The following is a 19,396-nucleotide window of genomic DNA, read 5'->3' as shown; positions in this document are numbered from 1 at the left end:
CCAAGTAAAGTGTATGCTGTCTGAAAACGTGGCTCATTGACTGGGCTTGAATAGGAGATGCCCATTGTGGTCCATGGAAGAGAGGAGATGCCCATTGTGGTCCATGGAAGCGAGTCATTGGAGTCATTTGAGCTACCTCCTGTACATGATTGAGCAATCTGAGGTTGCCTGGCCTGGCCTGCATCTTGCTAGGATGAACAATACCCTGCTCTCTGTTTCTCATGAGCCCCAACATTCAGAGTCCACTGATCATGTGACCTGACCTGAGTGTATGTGTGTTGTCCCACAGAACAAATGTCACCCATCTCAATCTGACTCAATCAACATCCCTTTGTTTCTCTGTTTAAGCATCAGTGGGATTCAAGTAGACGGACGGACGGACGGACGGACAGCCAGACAGACAGACAGACAGACAGACAGAGAGCAGGTTGAAGCCACATAAAGGTGCTGAACCGAAGAGGATGGAAATAGAAGAGGATTGTGTCATTCTGGGATGTCGCTTCACCAGAGAGGAACAGAGGTTTGACATGTGGATCGGGCACAATTTAGCCATTCTATCTTCTCATCACTTTGAATTATCTCACACTAATTGTGCTGTGCAGTGGTTGTCACAAGTTTGTGTAAAAAAAACATTTGCGCGGAATACTGCATTGCTATGCAGAGAAATATCATTTTCAAACTAGTTTGGCAAAAATCTATGCAAATTATTCCATTATCAGTCCCAGATTCTAATCTTAATTAAATATTGTTATCATGATAAAGGACTGAATGAAAATTCCACAATGGTCGTCATTGAGGTCCTAGGCTCCGAAAAATGTTTTCATCTACCTCTGAACATTATCTAGATATGCAACACAGGGGAAATATTGGACTGCTGACACCAGGCCTTGGTGTGAGAAATGTCACATAATGAAACAATTTTAGGACTTTCTATAATTCATATAAAACCCATGGCTTGCTGTTTAAAAGGCATGTGCTTCAATTTCCTGTCCCCTTTATTTCCCTACCTTTAGAGTTACTTTGTTTTTCCATTAATCATGGCCTATGTCAGAGAAAGCCCCTCCATATTGTGGCCATTACACTCGATAAAGGGTACACTATACAGCCACACATGCTTCCCCCTTCGCAGGCTCTCCTTCTCCCCCGTGACAGGACACAGCACTCTCTCATGATGTTCTCAGCCAATTCATTTACAGTGGGACTGGAGGACAAATGTGCCTGATGACAAGTGAGGGAGTGAGGGAGGAGTGGCAGAGGGCCAGCAATATCCAGACATTTCCTGAGCTCCGACCTACCAGCTGCTGTCTAAGGGTCAGCCCAAAAGGGTCAACAGGAAGGAGCACATTTGGGGCAGCTGTCACCCGTCACTTCCTGTGTGGAGCGGACTGGAGCAGACCAGGTGGACTGGGTGACAGCAGGCAGCTTCCCACTAGTTTGGCTGAACCCCGAACCTCTCAGTGGTCCATTAAAAGTTCAGAATGTACAGGATGTATTACTGTTACTTTCCAACAGCATCTGGCCTCCCGATGTTTAACAGAGCCCATTTTATTCTCCCTTTGATTGGTATCAAAATGTCACCTTGGAAATCCGTGCAGCTGTTCAGGAATCAATTCATTCTCATATAGTTGGTATCGACTGAGGCAACTTAATCACACTAAAACAACCACGCTATTTGATTTCCCAGTAAGTTCATCTACCCACAGAGAAGATAAGAGCATGTGTAAAGTGAGCCACTTACTTGTTGTGAAGTACACACCATCCACAGTGGGGGTCTCCAGAGGCCAGACAGGTTTTACAGGTGGTGTACTGGTCACAGCTCTCCACAGGTAACCGGCTCACCTGCAGAACACAACTGAGCTTATCATCTTTATTCAACACACTTTCAGACTCACACTAGCACTGTTCACTGTGCTTTCCTCACCTTCTCAATCTTTTTTTACGCGTACAGATGCGTCGCGAGGGTCAAACAAATCTAAATCCCAGGCGTAACCATGAATTTGTCATGATAGCGTTTCGTTTACGTAAGATATGAAATTCAACAGAAAGCGGGAATGTATTGCTCACAATTTGAATGAGTTTTGGGACACATCCGTGCTTCAAGGACTAAATCATTTCCTGACACGAGGTCTGAATCCATTTATTCAACTGCAGTGATAGAGAGTGGGTCAGTTCACCAGTGTTGGTAAACATTTCAAAACCTTAAGCGCTAGACGACTTATTCAATGTATCACCCAGGGCTTATAGATAGCAACTAAATGGCTAACTTAGAGTGACAAAGTGCAGACTCAGCGGGGAGCGTCATTTATGGTCGTTCCCTCGTCGTAAACATGCACAGTCTAATGGGTTGCCTTGAACGATGGATTTAAATAAAAAATGTATTCTGTTTTGAGTGATCTTCCCCCTCCCTTTGGCAGTAAGTGAAGACCAGATGTCACAGGGCAATGTACCACAGGTTCCCGTTCTCTTTCTCTGCATGCTAATCCTGTGCCCTTAAAGGACATGGACAAAGATCTCCTCACAGCTTTCACCGCATATCTCCTAAAGTGCTGAAATGCTTACTCTGAGAGGACCTAACCTTTGATCGTCTTTAAAAATGAATTTTGTAAGAGAGAAAAACACAATCCCGCCCAAAAGGGATGTGGTGTTGCCTTTCAATTTGCTGTTGCTGGTGAGTTCCTGGTTCCTGACACTGCTGCAGTGGAGAATGCTACTAGCATTAGCACTAACCGCTAACCCTGGCAGGCCCTGCCTCTCTGCCTCTGTCTCCAGTGTCAGGGAGTCAGGCCGCAGGCTGTGGGTGGGCGAGGTGTTATGCCGAGCGCTGCGCTTCCTGTCCCATGCTAATTTATGCTGCAAAGTGCCAGCGCGTAAACACACCATCCCACCACCGACACCGTTTTATAATCCTCTGCCCTCAAGTCTGTGTCTCTGGCACGATGCTCGGTTCGGCTCGCAACATCCCACAACGCCCTTGCGGACAGACAGCTCACAAAGGGATGGAATTAAACAAGTCAACTCTGAAGTGGAGGTCGATTCAAGAGACTAAAATCAAACATTTCATTATATGGATAATGAAGCAGGCTACCCACTGAAGACTATGTTCTAAGCTCATATCTCTTCATGTATTATCATGGTGGTGTAACATTATACACTGAGTGTACAAAACATTAGGAACACCTGCTCTTTCCATGACAGATTGACCAGGTGAATCTCGGTGAAAGCTATGATCCCTTATTGATGTCACCAGTTAAATCCACTTCAATCAGTGTAGATGAAGGGGAGGAGACAGGTTAAAGAATGATTTTTAAGCCTTGAGACAACTGAGATATGGATTGTGTATGTGTGCCGTTCAGAGGGTGAATGGGCAAGACAAAAGATTTAAGTGCTTTTGAACGTGGCATGGTAGTAGGTGCCAGGCACACCAACTACAACGCTGCTGGGTTTTTCACGCTCAGCAGTTTCCCGTATGTATTAAGAATGGTCCACCACCCAAAGAACATCCAGCCAACTGTGGGGAAGCATTGGAGTCAACATGGACCAGCATTCCTGTGGAATTTTTTCGACACCTTGTAGAGTCCATGCCCCAATGAACTGAGGCTGTTCTGAGGGCAAAAGGGGGAGTTGAATCTTAATATTAGGAAGGTGTCCTTAATGTTTTGTATACTCAGTGTATATGCACAGTACTGTTAAAGTTGGTGCATGAAAATAGCATCATCAACTGCCACATATCAATTGTTTAAAGTGGGCCAGTGTGAAAAGCAGAGCTCTATCTTCTGTGGAGTTCATCTTTGATCCAGTGTATTTACCTCCCTAGGATGACAACAAGAGGGTTATTATGGGGCTGAGGTGCACTCACGCCAAAACTCCCTGCAACGCTCTGCTCTGCCGGTCAGTGTTACCTATTCATTATTTATCTACCGCAATTCATTCAAATTTCATGAATACTAAAGACATAAGCAGGAGGCAGGCTCTGTAGAGGGATGTACTGTCTAGTAAGCATACATCTCAGTGCAGGAGTTCAGCCACATATTGCTGCGGCTTTAGAGAAGACGAGAAGAACCCACTGGGCACACACTGGTTGAATCAACGTTGTTTCCACGTCATTTCAATGAAATGACGTTGAACCAACATAGAATAGATGTTGAATTGACGTCTGTGCCTGACGGGAAGGCTCTACTTTTCATGCTTTTTCTTTAATCAGTTACATATAAATATATCTTAATACACATCCTGTATACAAAACAAATCAATAAGGAATAATTTGAAACATGCTTAAACATCGGAGTGCCTCACATAGAATTCTTATGGAAAATATCAATATCTGGAGCAGACCTGTCCGGATTTACTCTCCCATGCAAGAGGAAGACCATTGTTTGAGTGAATGAGCTAGGCAGCACAGAGCGGTGCCATTCTCCTAATGTCTGAATACATTTGTTAATTCTGTCCATAAGGGATCCTCCTCTCCTCTGTGAGTCTGTCCTCGTGGCAACCCCACCCAGGAAGGAGGGGCTGCTCTATCATGTTCCCCTTCTCTCTGTAACATCAGTCTATCTCCTAACATCAGTCTCTCTCTGTAACGTCAGACTCTCTCTGTAACGTCAGCCTCTCTCTGTAACGTCAGCCTCTCTCTGTAACGTCAGCCTCTCTCTGTAACGTCAGCCTCTCTCTGTAACGTCAGCCTCTCTCTGTAACGTCAGCCTCTCTCTGTAACGTCAGCCTCTCTGTAACGTCAGCCTCGCTGTAACGTCAGCCTCGCTGTAACGTCAGCCTCGCTGTAACGTCAGCCTCGCTGTAACGTCAGTCTCTCGCTGTAACGTCAGTCTCTCGCTGTAACGTCAGTCTCTCTCTGTATCGTCAGTCTCTCGCTAACGTCAGTCTCTCGCTAACGTCAGTCTCTCGCTAACGTCAGTCTCTCTCTAACATCAGTCTCTCTCTAACATCAGACTCTGTGTAACATCAGACTCTGTGTAACATCAGACTCTGTGTAACATCAGACTCTGTGTAACATCAGACTCTGTGTAACATCAGTCTCTGTGTAACATCAGTCTCTGTGTAACATCAGTCTCTCTGTCCAACATCAGTCTCTCTGTCCAACATCAGTCTCTCTGTCCAACATCAGTCTCTCTGTCCAACATCAGTCTCTCTGTCCAACATCAGTCTCTCTCTCTAACATCAGACTCTCTCTGTAACATCAGACTCTCTCTGTAACATCAGACTCTCTCTGTAACATCAGACTCTCTCTGTAACATCAGACTCTCTCTGTAACATCAGACTCTCTCTGTAACATCAGTCTCTCTCGCTAACATCAGTCTCTCCCTGTAACATCAGTCTCCCTGTAACATCAGTCTCCCTCTAACAACAGTCTCTCTGTAACATCAGACTCTCTGTAACATCAGACTCTCTGTAACAACAGTCTCTCTGTCCAACAACAGTCTCTCTGTAACATCAGTCTCTTTGTAGCATCAGTCTCTTTCTGTTTAACATCAGTCTCTCTGTAACATCAGTCTCTCTCTGTAACATCAGTCTCTCTCTAACATCAGTCTCTATGTCCAACAACAGTCTCTCTGTAACATCAGACTCTCTGTAACAACAGTCTCTCTGTAACAACAGTCTCTCTGTAACAACAGTCTCTCTGTCCAACAACAGTCTCTCTGTAGCATCAGTTTCTCTGTAGCATCAGTCTCTCTCTGTGTAACATCAGTCTCTCTCTGTCCAACAACAGTCTCTCAGTCTCTCTGTCCAACAACAGTCTCTCTGTCCAACAACAGTCTCTCTGTAGCGTCAGTCTCTCTCTAACGTCAGCCTCTCTCTAACGTCACCCTCTCTCTAACGTCAGCCTCTCTCTAACGTCAGCCTCTCTGTCCAACAATGGTCTCTCTCTAACATCAGTCTCTCTCTAACATCAGTCTCTCTGTAACCTGTCTCTCTGCCTCTAACCCTAGGAAGCTCTTTGCCACCTTCTCCTCCCTCCTGAATCCTCCTCCCCCTCCCCCCCTCCTCCCTCTCTGCGGATGACTTCGTCAACCATTTTGAAAAGACGGTCGACGACATCCGATCCTCGTTTGTTAAGTCAAACGACACCGCTGGTCCTGGTCACATTGCCCTACCCTATGCTTTGACCTCTTTCTCCCCTCTCTCTCCAGATGAAATATTGCGTCTTGTGACGGCCGGCCGCCCAACAACCTGCCCGCTTGACCCTATCCCCTCCTCTCTTCTCCAGACCATTTCCGGAGACCTTCTCCCTTACCTCACCTCGCTTATCAACTCATCCTTGACCGCTGGCTACGTCCCTTCCGTCTTCAAGAGAGCGAGAGTTGCACCCCTTCTCAAAAAACCTACACTCGATCCCTCCGATGTCAACAACTACAGACCAGTATCCCTTCTTTCTTTTCTCTCCAAAACTCTTGAACGTGCCGTCCTTGGCCAGCTCTTCAGCTATCTCTCTCAGAATTACCTTTTTGATCCAAATCAGTCAGGTTTCAAGGCTGGTCATTCAACTGAGACTGCTCTTCTCTGTGTCACGGAGGCTCTCCGCACTGCTAAAGCTAACTCTCTCTCCTCTGCTCTCATCCTTCTAGACCTATCTGCTGCCTTTCATACTGTGAACCACCAGATCCTCCTCTCCACCCTCTCCGAGTTGGGTATCTCCGGCGCGGCTCACTCTTGGATTGCGTCCTACCTGACAGGTCGCTCCTACCAGGTGGCGTGGCGAGAATCTGTCTCCGCACCACGTGCTCTCACCACTGGTGTCCCCCAGGGCTCAGTTCTAGGCCCTCTCCTATTCTCGCTATACACCAAGTCACTTGGCTCTGTCATATCCTCCCATGGTCTCTCCTATCATTGCTACGCAGACGACACACAATTAATCTTCTCCTTTCTCCCTTCTGATAACCAGGTGGCGAATCGCATCTCTGCATGTCTGGCAGACATATCAGTGTGGATGACGGATCACCACCTCAAGCTGAACCTCGGCAAGACGGAGCTGCTCTTCCTCCCAGGGAAGGACTGCCCTTTCCATGATCTCGCAATCACGGTGGACAACTCCATTGTGTCCTCCTCCCAGAGTGCTAAGAGCCTCGGCGTGACCCTGGACAACACCCTGTCGTTCTCCACTAACACCAAGGCGGTGACCCGATCCTGTAGGTTCATGCTCTACAACATTCGCAGAGTACGACCCTGCCTTACACAGGAAGCGGTGCAGGTCCTAATCCAGGCACTTGTCATCTCCCGTCTGGATTACTGCAACTCCCTGTTGGCGGGGCTCCCTGCCTGTGCCATTAAACCCCTACAACTCATCCAGAACGCCGCAGCCCGTCTGGTGTTCAACCTTCCCAAGTTCTCTCACGTCACCCCGCTCCTCCGCACACTCCACTGGCTTCCAGTTGAAGCTCGCATCTGCTACAAGACCATGGTGCTTGCCTACGGAGCTGTGAGGGGAACGGCACCTCAATACCTTCAGGCTCTGATCAGGCCCTACACCCAAACAAGGGCACTGCGTTCATCCACCTCTGGCCTGCTGGCCCCCCTACCTCTGCGGAAGCACAAAAAAAGGATATAGATGTACTATTGTAAAGTGGTTGTTCCACTGGATATCATAAGGTGAATGCACCCATTTGTAAGTCGCTCTGGATAAGAGCGTCTGCTAAATGACGTAAATGTCTATAACATAAGTCTCTCTCTGTAACATCAGAGACTCTGTAACAGACTCTCTGTAACATAAGTCTCTCTGTCCAACAACAGTCTCTCTTTTTAACATCAGTCTCTCTCTAACATAAGTCTCTCTCTGTGTAACATCAGTCTCTCTGTAACATCAGTCTCTCGCTAACAGAAGTCTCTCTCTAACAGAAGTCTCTCTCTAACAGAAGTCTCTGTGTAACATCAGTCTCTCTGTAACATCAGTCTCTCTGTAACATCAGTCTCTCTGTCCAACAACAAGTCTCTCTGTCCAACAACAAGTCTCTCTGTCCAACAACAAGTCTCTCTGTCCAACAACAGTCTCTCTGTAATATCAGTCTCTTTCTAACATCAGTCTCTCTGTAACAACAGGCTCTCTGTAACGTCAATCTCTCTGTAACGTCAGTCTCTCTCTAACGTCAGTCTCTCTCTAACGTCAGTCTCTCTCTAACGTCAGTCTCTCTCTAACGTCAGTCTCTCTCTAACGTCAGTCTCTCTCTTACGTCAGTCTCTCTCTTACGTCAGTCTCTCTCTTACGTCAGTCTCTCTCTTACGTCAGTCTCTCTCTAACATCAACTCTCTGTAACATCAGTCTCTGTCCAACAACAGTCTCTCTCTGTTTAACATCAGTCTCTCTCTGTAACATCAGTCTCTCTCTGTAACATCAGTCTCTCTCTGTAACATCAGTCTCTCTCTGTAACATCAGTCTCTCTCTGTAACATCAGTCTCTCTCTGTAACATCAGTCTCTCTGTAACCTGTATCTCTATAATATAAGTCTCTCTCTTTAACATCAGACTCTCTGTAACCTGTCTCACTCCAGAAGGCATATTTTCTTCTGTTGAAGCCATTCTTTTGTTGATTTACTTCTGTGTTTTGGGTTGTTGTCCTTTGCATCACCCAACTTCTATTTAGCTTCAATTGGCGGACAGATAGCCTTACATTCTCCAGCAAAATGTCTTGATAGACTTGGGAATTCATTTTTCCATCAATGATAGCAAGCTGTCCAGGCCCTGAGGCAGCAAAGCAGCCCCAAACCATGATGCTCCCTCCACCATACTTTACAGTTGGGATGAGGTTTTGATGTGACATGCAGCAATGTTTTTAATGGACAGCAGTGGCTTCTTTCGTGGTGTCCTCCCATGAACACCATTCTTGTTTAGTGCTTTACGTATCGTAGACTCATCAACAGAGATGTTAGCATGTTCCAGAGATTTATGTAAGTCTTTAGCTGACACTCTAGGATTCTTCTTAACCTCATTGAGCACTATGCACTGTGCTCTTGCAGTCATCTTTGCAGGATGGCCACTCCTAGGGAGAGTAGCAACAGTGCTGAACTTCATTTATAGACAATTTGTCTTACCATGGACTGATGATCACCAAGGCTTTTAGAGATACTTTTGTAACCCTTTCCAGCTTTATGCAAGTCAACAATTGTGCAGACTCAATTGTCCTGAGTCATTGCAGGCAATCTCAACGCTGTGCGTTACAGGGAAGACATCCTCCTCCCTCATGTTGTACCCTTCCTGCAGGCTCATCCTGACATGACCCTCCAGCATGACAATGCCACCAGCCATACTGATCGTTCTGTGCGTGATTTCCTGCATGACAGGAATGTCAGTGTTCTGCCATAGCCAGCGAAGAGCCCGGATCTCAATCCCATTGAGCACATCTGGGACCTGTTGGATTGGAGGGTGAGGGCTAGGGCCATTCCCCCCAGAAATGTCTGGGAACTTGCAGGTGCCTTGGTGGAAGAGTGGGGTAACATCTCACAGCAAGAACTGGCAAATCTGGTAAAGTCCATGAGGAGATGCACTGCAGTACTTAATGCTGCAGCTGGTGGCCACACCAGATACTGACTGTTACTTTTGATTTTGCCCCCCCCTCTGTTAGTCACGTGTCTGGGGAACTTGTTCAGTTTCTGTCTCAGTTGTTGAATCTTGTTATGTTCATACAAATATTTACACATGTTAAGTTTGGTGATATTAAACGCAGTTGACAGTGAGAGGACGTTTCTTTTTTTGCTGAGTTTATATATGTATGTATTCATATATATCTACTAATATATATATATATATATATACACACATACATATATACACATACATACATATATATATACACACACACACATACACACACAGGCGTGGCCAAAAGTTTTGAGAATGACACAAATATTAATTTCCACAAAGTTTGCTGCTTCAGTGTCTTTAGATATTTTTGTCAGATGTTACTATGGAATACTGAAGTATAATTACAAGCATTTCATAAGTGTCAAAAGCTTTTATTGACAATTACATGAAGTTGATGCAAAGAGTCAATATTTGCAGTGTTGACCCTTCTTTGTCAAGACCTCTGCAATCCGCCCTGGCATGCTGTCAATTAACTTCTGGGCCACATCCTGACTGATGGCAGCCCATTCTTGCATAATCAATGCTTGGAGTTTGTCAGAATTTGTGGGTTTTTGCTTGTCCACCTGCCTCTTGAGGATTGACCACAAGTTCTAAATGGGATTAAGGTCTGGAGAGTTTCCTGGCCATAGACCCATAATATCGATGTTTTGTTCCCTGAGCCACTTAGTTATCACTTTTTCCTTATGGCAAGGTGCTCCATCATGCTGGAAAAGGCATTGTTCATCACCAAACTGTTCCTGGATGGTTGGGAGAAGTAGCTCTCGGAGGATGTGTTGGTACCATTCTTTATTCATGGCTGTGTTCTTAGGCAAAATTGGGAGTGAGCCCACTCCCTTGGCTGAGAAGCAACCCCACACATGAATGGTCTCAGGATGCTTTACTGTTGGCATGACACAGGACTGATAGTAGTGCTCACCTTGTCTTCTCTGGACAAGCTTTTTTTCCGGATGCCCCAAACAATCGGAAAGGGGATTCATCAGAGAAAATGACTTTATCGCAGTTCTCAGCAGTCCAATCCCTGTTTTGCAGAATATTTGCAGAATATCAGTCTGTCCCTGATGTTTTTCCTGGAGAGAAGTGGCTTTTTTGCTGTCCTTCTTGACACCAGGCCATCCTCCAAATGTCTTTGCCTCACTGTGCGTGCAGATGCACTCACAACTGCCTGCTGCCATTCCTGAGCAAGCTCTGTACTGGTGGTGCCCCGATCCCGCAGCTGAATGAACTTTAGGAGACGGTCCTGGCGCTTGCTGGACTGTCTTGGGTGCCCTGAAGCCTTCTTCACAACAATTGAACCGCTCTCCTTGAAGTTCTTGATGATCCGATAAATGGTTGATTTAGGTGCAATCTTACTGGCAGCAATATCCTTGCCTGTGAAGCCCTTTTTTGTGCAAAGCAATGATGACGGCACGTGTTTCCTTGCAGGTAACCATGGTTGACAGAGGAAGAACAATTATTCCAAGCATCACCCTCCTTTTGAAGCTTCCAGTCTGTTATTCAAACTCAATCAGCATGACAGAGTGATCTCCAGCCTTGTCCTCGTCAACACTCACACCGGTGTTAACGAAAGAATCACTGACATGATGTCAACTGCTTTTGTGGCAGTGCTGAAATGCAGTGGAAATGTTTCGGGGGGATTCAGTTCATTTGCATGCAAAGAGGGACTTTGCAATTAATTGCAATCGATCTGATCACTCTTCATAACATTCTGGAGTAAATGCAAATTGCCATCATACAAACTGAGGCAGCAGACTTTGTGAAAATTAATATTTGTGTCATTCTCAAAACTTTTGGCCACGACTGTACACACACACATATATATATATATATATATACACATACACACAAATCATATGTCTTCATTTTGACTACGCAGACCTTTTCTAAATCAGAAAGACAAGTCTTCTCATTGGAGGACTGTCTCTCTTTACTTCGTTATTTCTGAGGTAAAAAGTGAAAGGCTAAAGATCAAATCTTTGTGATAACTGCACAACGACAGCAATTCATCCTTCCTTTCAATAAACTGCTCGATTATGAAGAAAACGAATAAGCTGATAGATGTATTATGCAGGGCACCGGCATTATTAATGCGTGCAGCTGTATGTACTGAATCTAGGAGGATTTCTTCTAGTCAACTGCAGAGGAACTTGGTGTGTTAACCTTCCTATCCTCTGTACAATAAGACCTCTTAGAATAGAGCTATTCTGCAAGCCTTTCCATGGAGACACGTCCCTAAAGTTCCCTAATAGGGAACCAGCTGAGGCAGAATTCAAAGACATTGAACTGGTGTTTCATATTCTGTCTTCCAGTCGTGCAGATGTTAAAACAACATACCTGAAATTCCGGTTGGGTTTTAAAACAAAGCAGACTGTTTACAGTGCCGGGGTCTAATTCAATTCCTTTTGACAAACGTATCTTTTATAATTCCAAGATAGGTCTTCATAGCGCAGAACAAATGTTTTCACACGCATTATGAATGGGACTGTGAAACAAAAGCAGATATCTGGAGAAGTAAATCAGTTAGAGATAGTCTGTATACACATTCAACTTATATTACATAAAGGTTTGAGAATCTCTTAAAGTAGGACAACACTGAATTAAACTTAGCGGTGGTTAATGCTGGAACATTCCACAACGGATAAGTTCATAAATCATCCATTCTCACATCCTGAAATAAACCTATGGATCGGCTTTGGTGGTCAGTGCTTTATTCTATCTGGTGTGTGTGTGTGTGTGTGTGTGTGTGTGTATCTCTCACCTGTTTGTCACTTAGCATGTAGATGTGTTGGTAGTCAGGGCTGAAGACCATGTCCCGCAGAATAGGTTTCCCTTCATCCACTGTAACAGTCTCATACAGCAAAGCACTCTGGGACGGGGGAGGTATGCCATCTACTCGGATCTGAGGGAAAATGAGACAGATATTTAAACAAATTGCAAAATAATTTAATACTTTTTTTCAGATTATTATTTGAAGAGTCACGACAATGTAATATTTTTTGTGAATATTTTTTGGTGAACCAAACTATACATGGGGAACTTTTCAAAGTTTGGAAACAGAAACATTATTTTGATTTTGCTTTGAATCAGACATAAACAACATTCCCCAAACCTCCCACAAATCCTCAGCTCTATCACTGACCTAGAAAATAAATTCTGAATATGGATGGGAGGGGGGCTGGTGAGGAGGAATTGTCTCAATATGTAAGATCAGTACAAAAAATGTATTATGCTTACTATACACAGTTACACACACACACAACCCCCGCTGTTTCATCATTACCACCTTCTGTTTCCTTACACTGATAATTAGAACATTGAGCGGGTAAAGGAGTTCTAAAAATGTCAAATTCACATCATCTTTGATGTGATTGGGAATAAATACTCTGAGCTCTGACAACTGCAGTTATGGCTGCTGCAAAGCTCACCTATTTTCACATTCTTAATTTCAGAGGAAAAAAATGGCAGCTTGCTTTTCTATCCTAATCAATTTTGACGGAAATATGACAGAGGGAGGAATGGAACGGTAAATAAACCAAATGAATGCTGAAATATAGAGGATTCCATTTTGAAAAAACATGGAATAGAAATGTAGACATTTGTGGAAAGATAAACTGGAGAAAATGTGAGGGTGACAAGCTTGGCTTTCTCCTAAATATCTGGGTCAGCCTGAAGTGACAAACATCGTTAGTCTGTTAATTAGCTTCCTCCTCATTGCTGCAGTCTTAGTAATTAGTGTTGACAAGGTGGCATCCATTAGTTGAACGCTGCCATATTGGGTGTCACGAGTTGCTGGCCAAGACGGAGACCATACCCCCCCAAAGCAGTGGAACAGCAGGGATGAAAATATGACGGTCATTGTCTGCGCTTTGTCAGTTCAAGTGATACCAGCTGCAGTCATCTCACACCCAGCTATCTGCTGTTACGTTCCTCATTTTCACAACTTCCAAATGCCTGCGTTTACCACAACAGACACAATTAGCATTTTCCTCCAGCAAGTTCTTCTCTTTTTTCTATCTAGGGCATCTGATAATTTATGAAATAGATCCTGGGGCTTATACCTCTGACACATATCAAATAAGAGATGTTAAACCACTTTCCATGGCTGTTACGCAAGTCTATCCAGGCATTCATTGCTATGATGCAAAATGCTCTGATTCGCTGGAGAAAATCTTACTCATAAGTCGTTGACGTCGTGATCAATAGTTTCAGAATCCCATTTCATGGACTCATCCTCTCAATGTAGTGGGTTGGAATTATGGAGAAAAACTACATCCAACTGTATTTTTGTGCCAATTCCAAAATAGCGTAAAAACAAGGAAATGTAACTGAAACTAGGCCGCAATAACATAACTGAAACACTGCAGCATTACAAAACAACTAGCAAAGAACCGCACAGAAAAAAGCCAGTTCACAGTTAGCAAACTGCTGACATTGAAGCAGGTAAAGGAAAATAACCTGCACACCATGCAGGACCTGCCGGGTCCATAGTAAGCCACTTTCTAACAGTTGACCTTTTATTGTGCCTGTTTAAAGACTTGGGAATATGTAAACACAGCAGAGTGAAGTCCTTGCCCTGGTTGATGCTGTAAAACCATGTGGCATAGAGTTTATCAGGCCTGATGGTACAGTACAGTTAGCTAGCCCTGTGGGAATATGACACGCTAAATCAGAACAATACCACTGATGTCATAAATCAAGGTTCATTGGACTAAATTAAAGCACTGTATTGTTTTAATGGAACAACAATTTGATTAAATCTGCCAAATTCCTAATTACTATTCTTCTTATTTGTGACCAGTCCCCAAGCCATTTCAGAATAACACTGGCCATCCTGCAGCAACGCTTCATGAAGATAACCCAGCTAAAGTACACAGTGTGGGTCTAGTTGTCTGCAGTCAGTACACTGAAACTACCCTACACAAGCCTCCAGAGAAAAGGACATAATGAAGGATGGCATATTGCAACTACAGCTGAGTCTCTGGGAAGCTAATGTCCTCCTCGGTCTAGTTGGAGTGTTTGAAATGCAGAGTCCTTGCTGAGTGCTGACCTCTTGACAACATCAAACAGCTCAGATGAAGGTCATTGGAATTTAGATAAATATTACATTTCCTCCTGTCTCCCTGTGATTCAAATTTTGTCATGGTTGCAGGGAAACAATGATGTCATGGTGGCAGGGAAACAATGATGTCATGGTGGCAGGGAAACAATGATGTCATGGTGGCAGGGAAACAACGATGTCATGGTGGCAGGGAAACAACGATGTCATGGTGGCAGGGAAACAATGATGTCATGGTGGCAGGGAAACAATGATGTCATGGTGGCAGGAAAACAACGATGTCATGGTGGCAGGGAAACAATGATGTCATGGTGGCAGGGAAACAACGATGTCATGGTGGCAGGGAAACAATGATGTCATGGTGGTATGGAAACAACGATGTCATGGTGGCAGGGAAACAATGATGTCATGGTGGCAGGGAAACAATGATGTCATGGTGGCAGGGAAACAATGATGTCATGGTGGCAGGGAAACAATGATGTCATGGTGGCAGGGAAACAACGATGGCATGGTGGCAGGGAAACAATGATGTCATGGTGGCAGGGAAACAATGATGTCATGGTGGCAGGGAAACAACGATGGCATGGTGGCAGGGAAACAATGATGTCATGGTGGCAGGGAAACAATGATGTCATGGTGGCAGGGAATAAAGAGGAGGTATAGGTCTGCTTGTTTGGTTGCTCGTCTGCTATGGATTTGGATCGCTCATCAGGACTTCTTTCTAAGGGCCAATCATGTTTAGTTAGGCTGATTTCTATTCCTCTGTGAATCTGTATTCTCTGTCCCTCTCTTATTTCAGTTTGTTTAGATTTTTGCACTGTATCATGAATATGGTGAGAGATACTGTATATTATATAGATATTCTTGCATGTTTTCTGCAAATATGAAAATCAATTGATTATTTCCGTAACAACACTCACTGTTCTGTAAAATTGTACTTAATGAAAGAGAACATCTTCATTTTTGATTACATTTGAGATATATATAAAAAATGACAACATGAATTTATCCCCTAATCCTTTTATTTAAATTTCTCCATATCCTCCAGATGGCGTTACAGGGGTAAGAGTAAATCTATGTAGCTACGTATATGGTTCTCCATGCACCAGAATATAAACACTTTAGAGAAATCAGGGCGTTGTGAGAATTCTGATCTCTGTCCAGGGGCGTCATGCACCACAAAAATCTAAGGGAGCACAAAGTACTGTATGTGAGGATGGCTGGTGGGTGGAAGCTTCAGGAACACATGAAACAGCTTTTTCATGCAATCTCGAGCAATAATCATTATGCTTAATTCTATGTAAAAAAATATGTTTATTTTTCTGCATACCTAAGCATACCTTTTGAGCTATTTGTATCCTACTGACTGGTTGTCATTTTTTTAAAGAAACTAACCTGTTGAGGGTAGGGGGCAGTATTTGCACGGCCGGATAAAAAACGTACCCGATTTAATCTGGTTATTACTACTGCCCAGAAACTAGAATATGCATATAATTATTGGCTTTGGATAGAAAACACCCTAAAGTTTCTAAAACTGTTTGAATGGTGTCTGTGAGTATAACAGAACTCATATGGCAGGCAAAAACCTGAGAAGATTCTGTACAGGAAGTGCCCTCTCTGACCATTCCTTGGGCTTCTTGACTCTCTTTATTGAAAATGTAGGATCTTTGCTGTAACGTGACACTTCCTACAGCTACCATAGGCTCTCAGAACCCGGGAAAAAGCTGAATCATGTCTTTGCAGCCCCTGGCTGAAAAACATTAGCGCCTTTGGTAAGTGGTCTATCAGAGGACAATGAGACTGAGGCGCGTGCACGAGGCGACCCCATGTTTTTATTTTCTCTCTCTTTGAACGTAAACATGGTTTCCCGGTCGGAATATGATCGCTTTTTTACGAGAAAAATTGCATAAAAAATTGATTTTAAACAGCGGTTGACATGCTTCGAAGTACGGTAATGGAATATTTAGAATTCTTTTGTCACGAAACGCGTCGGGCGCGTCACCCTTCTTTACACTTCGGATAGTGTCTTGAACGCACAAACAAAACAGAGGATATTTGAACATAACTATGGATTATTTTGAACCAAACCAACATTTGTTATTGAAGTAGAAGTCCTGGGAGTGCATTCTGACGAAGAACAGCAAAGGTAATAACATTTTTCTTATAGTAAATCTGACTTTGGTGAGGGCTAAACTTGGTGGGTGTCTAAATAGCTAGCCCTGTGATGCCGGGCTATCTACTCAGAATATTGCAAAAGCTATTTTAAAATCGGACATAGCGAATGCATAAAGGAGTTCTGTATCTATAATTCTTAAAATAATTGTTATGTTTTTTGTGAACGTTTATCGTGAGTAATTTAGTAAATTCACCGTAAGTTTGCGGTGGGTATGCTAGTTCTGAACGTCACATGCTAATGTAAAAAGCTGGTTTTTTATATAAATATGAACTTGATTGAACAAAACATGCATGTATTGTATAACATAATGTCCTAGGATTGTCATCTGATGAAGATCATCAAAGGTTAGTGCTGCATTTAGCTGTGGTTTGGGTTTATGTGACATTATATGCTAGCTTGAAAAATGGGTGTCTGATTATTTCTGGCTGGGTACTCTGCTGACATAATCTAATGTTTTGCTTTCGTTGTAAAGCCTTTTTGAAATCGGACAGTGTGGTTAGATTAACAAGAGTCTTGTCTTTAAAATGGTGTAAAATAGTCATATGTTTGAGAAATTGAAGTAATAGCATTTCTAAGGTATTTGAATAACGCGCCACGGGATTCCACTGGCTGTTACGTAGGTGGGACGATTTCGTCCCACCTTCCCTAGAGAGGCTAAATATGCCTCTCTGCATCTCTGCTCAAAAGATTGAAAGGAATGTCAGTCTTATTCAGTACAGTGAGTCCTATTCACTTGGTTGCTTTTCTAATGTCTACCAACCTTGATGGCAGGCATGCCAGCTAAGATAGTGTTACATCTGCTCCTGCCACGCCCTCTACTGCTCATCCTGTGTCTCCTTGACCTGCGCCACTCCCCCAGTATTCTCTCCCTCTCCCTCTGTGTGTGTGTGATTGTGTGGGCAGAGACAGGTGTGCTGGAGTCAGAGCAGATACCCACCAGCTGCAACCTGTTCCATAATCTAGACCTCTACAAATACTCAGTCCTGCCACTTCCATGCTGCCAGATCGTAATCTCTGCTCAGTCTACTCTTCTAGCTGTTTGTTACTGATAGAGCCTGTTGTGCCTGGTTTCCTTGCCTGATGCTATTTTCCTCTCCACTACAGTTCTGCCCGCTCTGACTCTGGTCCCTGTCTCCAGTTCCACGTATCATCATCCTGCTACCCTGTCCTGGATTCCCCACTCTATTACTCCCTTAGATTCCCCTCCGGACCTGCTTACCCTGTCTCACCCCCTCTCGCTCCAGCCTCAGCCTCTGCACCTAGTTTCCTGCAACCCACCTGAGCTTCCCCTGGCCTGCACTCCATCTCTACCCTGTGTGTCAATAAATACCTTGGTTACTTCATCCCAGTCTCCTCGTCTGAGTCTGCTCTTGGGTTCCCCTGTTCCACTCTGTGTAACAGATAGACAAGCTATATAGCTACTTTAACTTGATAGTCTGAAATGGATACTTGGAAGCTAGTTATGAGATTGGGAACCTACATGGGCTAGCTAAAGCCAACTTCCTAACATTTCTAAGTGGCTAGTGGTATTAGAGAAACAACATTAACAAAAAGTTTAACATTCTGAGGGGGCATGTGCCCCCTATGGGCATGATGCATCTGTCTGTGTTCCAGGGCTGTGAGAATACACAGGCCGCTGGCCCAGGGCGCAGCCATACAAGCGAAATGTGGGAAAGTGATGACATTTTAAAAAGGGCAACAAACATGTGAATTAATAAAGGTGGAACTGGATAGGGTAAGGAGCACTATGAATCAGAGGTCAGGCCAGGGGTTGTTGACTTAACTGCCAATCACAACAGGAAGGCTTGTCTGCCCTCAGGAGGAAAGAGGAGGCCATTCATCAGGGTGAAAAGAGAAAGAGGGAGGATGAAGGATGAGAGAAATTACACCATCTTAGTCCTTCATTGTAAAATGAAAATAGAAATTACTTAAGAGGGAAGGTACAATACCTCCCCCTTCCATCGACAGGAAGACATTTACTGTGAACACTGGAACTGTTAAAGTGCTTTACAGTCCATTTGTCAAATCCTTTCCTAAATATCAGTCACATTTCTGCCTGTGACAAATGGCAGGGACTCTAAATGTGGTCATATTAAGAAATGGCTTGAAAACCATCCTTTGGTAGGATTGTTTTTATTGAGTGAAGGGAGACTGGAACATACTATAGTGGTTTTCCACAAAGGGAATGCAGAAAATGTTTTATATTAGATCAACTCAATGTAATTCTTCATTTAGTTGCCCTCTATACAGAATTCTTACCGCAGACAGCAAGCACTGAACGCAGCTGAATTGAACTGTTCAACTATTTATATTGTCTGTTTTACCTAGGGTTGCAAAGGGTGGGTATATTACTGGGAATTTTTGTATGGGGCTAGTACTGGGTCAGACCCCCCCCCTTGCATTCAGAACAGCCTGAATTCTTGGGGGTATTGATTCTACAAAGTGTGGTGTTCCAACGTTGCTCAATTGGTATCAAGGGACCTAACGTGTGCCAGGAAAACATTCCCCACATCAGTACACCACTGGCCTGTACTGTTGACTCCAGGCAGGATGGGTCCATGGACTCATGCTGCTTATGCCAA

The 19,396-nt window shown here is 44.0% G+C and overlaps 1 protein-coding gene across 4 annotated transcripts in view; it reads right to left on the bottom strand.

The window, feature by feature from the left end:
- Nucleotides 1–19,396, bottom strand: part of LOC106566493 (plexin A3-like) — a 165,249-nt gene that overhangs the window by 89,356 nt on the left and 56,497 nt on the right. For all 4 annotated transcript variants that reach the window (XM_014134573.2, XM_014134572.2, XM_014134574.2 and 1 more), the window contains exons 4-5: nucleotides 12,341–12,481; nucleotides 1,739–1,839 (exon numbers count right to left, since the gene is read on the bottom strand). In XM_014134573.2, coding sequence (XP_013990048.2) covers nucleotides 1,739–1,839; nucleotides 12,341–12,481 — 242 coding nt within the window. The remainder of the gene's footprint in view (nucleotides 1–1,738; nucleotides 1,840–12,340; nucleotides 12,482–19,396) is intronic.

This window comes from Salmo salar, chromosome ssa13 (assembly GCF_905237065.1).
Source record: "Salmo salar chromosome ssa13, Ssal_v3.1, whole genome shotgun sequence".
NCBI classification, from domain to species: domain Eukaryota; kingdom Metazoa; phylum Chordata; class Actinopteri; order Salmoniformes; family Salmonidae; genus Salmo; species Salmo salar.
The sequence above is the reverse complement of the archived record's forward strand: the minus strand, read 5'-3'. Positions and strand labels throughout refer to the sequence as shown.